General features: G+C 29.6%; 1 protein-coding gene across 6 annotated transcripts in view; it reads left to right on the top strand.

Annotated features, from left to right (window-relative positions):
* The window catches only part of LOC125037778 (programmed cell death protein 6-like), a 12,754-nt gene extending 10,419 nt beyond the window's left edge, over positions 1-2,335 (top strand). For all 6 annotated transcript variants that reach the window (XM_047630984.1, XM_047630983.1, XM_047630985.1 and 3 more), the window contains one exon: positions 920-2,335. In XM_047630984.1, coding sequence (XP_047486940.1) covers positions 920-1,021 — 102 coding nt within the window. In that variant the 3' untranslated portion in view covers positions 1,022-2,335. The remainder of the gene's footprint in view (positions 1-919) is intronic.
* Positions 2,336-2,691: the final 356 nt, after the last annotated feature.

Raw genomic sequence — 2,691 nt, 5'->3', positions numbered from 1 at the left:
CTAGTTACATCTTTCCTTAAGTTTTGTTTATTTTATCTACATAACTGATTGCATGATAAGTAACAGGCTTGAATTATGAAATATTAACAATAACCTCGTTAATTTAACTCGTTAAGTTAATTGCACAGATGAAAAAATAACATGAACACCTTACAAGTTTTAAGTATATTTACATTTTAAGTTATCTTCAACCTGTCTACACCGGGAATGCATGTATAAGCTCCCCTGTTGTTTAGTTTATTATGTTTACACACAGATGACTTTAGCTAGAAGGTATACTTGACCTCGTCCATTTATCCCATTCTTTGAATCATTATAAAAAAAAAAAAATTCCATTACAGTTGTTATTGTTAATGATGCTATCATAAGAATAATCATAATGATAGTGATAGTAATAATAGTAACATTAACCTTGATGTTAAAATTGATATAAACAAAACTTTTCTGAAAATTCAAGGAATGGGAGTAATACAAGTGATGTCTGATAAACCAACTAGTTGACTTTTTGCTAATTAAATATTTGTGAAATCATCTGTATGTAAAACAAGTTCAGAAAAACAGTCACAGTCGAGAGTCCCTGTACCAGGTGATAATGGGTTGAACAATAAGCAGTAACGGTTGATTTTTATATGAATATTTATTTTGTCCCATATGGATGTAACTAGTCTAAACAATAATTGTAGTAAAATTTTATTGAAAGAAAATATGATGCTAAAATCTGGAATATTTTTCTGTGTTTTTGATGAAGAGGGAAGCATGCAGTTTAGGACAACTATAACCCTCCTCATTCTTTCCCCAAATAGTTGAAGTTTAACTAGAAGAAATTTTATTCTCTTGATTCTAAAAAAAGGACAGATTTTGTGATAAAGAAATGTAAAGTTCCTATAATATACATTTAAAAATTTCCTCTTCCTTCCAGACACTGACGCAGGCCTTTAGCCAATATGACCAGGATCGAGATGGTGTCATTACGATCTCATATGAACAGTTTCTTCATATGGTGTTTAGCATCAGGACTTAACACTGCATAATGTAAATCTTTAGGGAATCAGTCTTTCCATGTTGATAAGAAATTAACTTTACTTAAAAGAGGATGTGCTAATGTAATTCTGAAATGGACCACATTCAGATATTAAATGTTAACTTGCAATGAGGTCTTTTATTCCTTATATTTTTGTAAATTACATTCATTAGGACAACTATGATTGACAACCATGGGTGCCTTCTTCATAACTGTTGATTGTTGGTAGCTCTTGTTGGAGTATTTCTACTATGCATTATACCTTTTTATGTCTGTATATTGAACATTTCAGTATAAAGACATGCTCTACTGTTCTAGCATAATTCTCTGGGTTGATCAAATTTTATTAATAGATGGCAGTATTAGTGATATAACCCACTGGCACCAGGTACATACGCTGTCCATTGTGGTTTTGTTTTACAAATTTTATCTATACAGATGGCTTCACAATAGCTTAGGCAGTAAGGAGTCATTCATAACTGGTGTTACCTGATCTATCACTATAAACAGTAGCTTTACAATCATTATTTTTATTATTATTAATAATATCACTATCATTACTCTGCTGTCGTTGAAAATAATAATAGTAATATAAACAAAACAAAGTAATTCCAAAAAAACAGGGACACAGATCAATTGGGAAGGTCAGGTCAACCTAGTAACTAACTCCTTGGTGATTAATTCTTCTAGAGCCATCTGCATGTAAACAAAATCAGTAAAATGAAACCACAAGCCACAGAGGACAGTGCATGTAAACAAAGACTCTTGGTATCAGTAGATTAGGGATGAATGTTATATACAAAACTTTCTACTATATAATATCATGATCTTTAGATAAGGACAAAAATTTATGTGTAGTTTTATTTGGTAAAGTTAGCCACATTATTTGATAAAACCTATTTTAAATATTGTAAATTTCTGTGGTATGTGAAGTATTGAAATTGTTAAGTTTTTGTGTGATGTACTATGGAACCATTTTTTTATATGATTTCCAGAAACTGAACTGCTTCAAAACTAATATAATACTTGGGTAATGTATAATGAGCTATGCTTAAATATAGTGCTTGAATGGCCAGTAATTTTGAAACACTACAAGATGAATAAGTGCAGCCACCAATTTCATCTTTTTTTAATTGTCTTTTTCTCAACTGTCTTAAAAAAAAGATAAAGGATTTGTAAGAATTTTTTTTTCTGCACAAGGTCCTATTATTCTGCATTTTTTTATTAAGAACTTGGATTAGAACTTGATTCCATAGTACATTGTAAATCAGGTTTAATAATAAATGTCTTCAAAGATTTATATGTGCCTCTTGATTTATGTTTTATTTTGACTCAGTTACATATCCTTTTACATCATTTATGAATTGCCAACAAACATGTTTGCCTTTTGCTCATGCAAGATTCTGTGAGGAATCTGTTATCTGATATTTACTTTTGCATGAAGTTGTCTTAGATGATGCTACCAAGTATATTGTTTATTTTGAAATATTTAGAAAGCATTTAATTACACTGATGCAGTTTTTTTTTTTTTTTTGTCTCATTTTATTTCACAATCTTATATTCCCCCTTTTTTTTTACAGTATATTAGGCATAGCTTACATATATGCAGATTTAATCTAGTATATTATGTATTAAAATCTATAAAACAAATATTCTTTGTTAATAATCCT

Source organism: Penaeus chinensis, chromosome 24 (assembly GCF_019202785.1).
Source record: "Penaeus chinensis breed Huanghai No. 1 chromosome 24, ASM1920278v2, whole genome shotgun sequence".
NCBI classification, from domain to species: Eukaryota; Metazoa; Arthropoda; class Malacostraca; order Decapoda; family Penaeidae; genus Penaeus; species Penaeus chinensis.
Note: the sequence above shows the minus strand (reverse complement) of the source record. Positions and strands in the feature narration are given on the sequence as shown.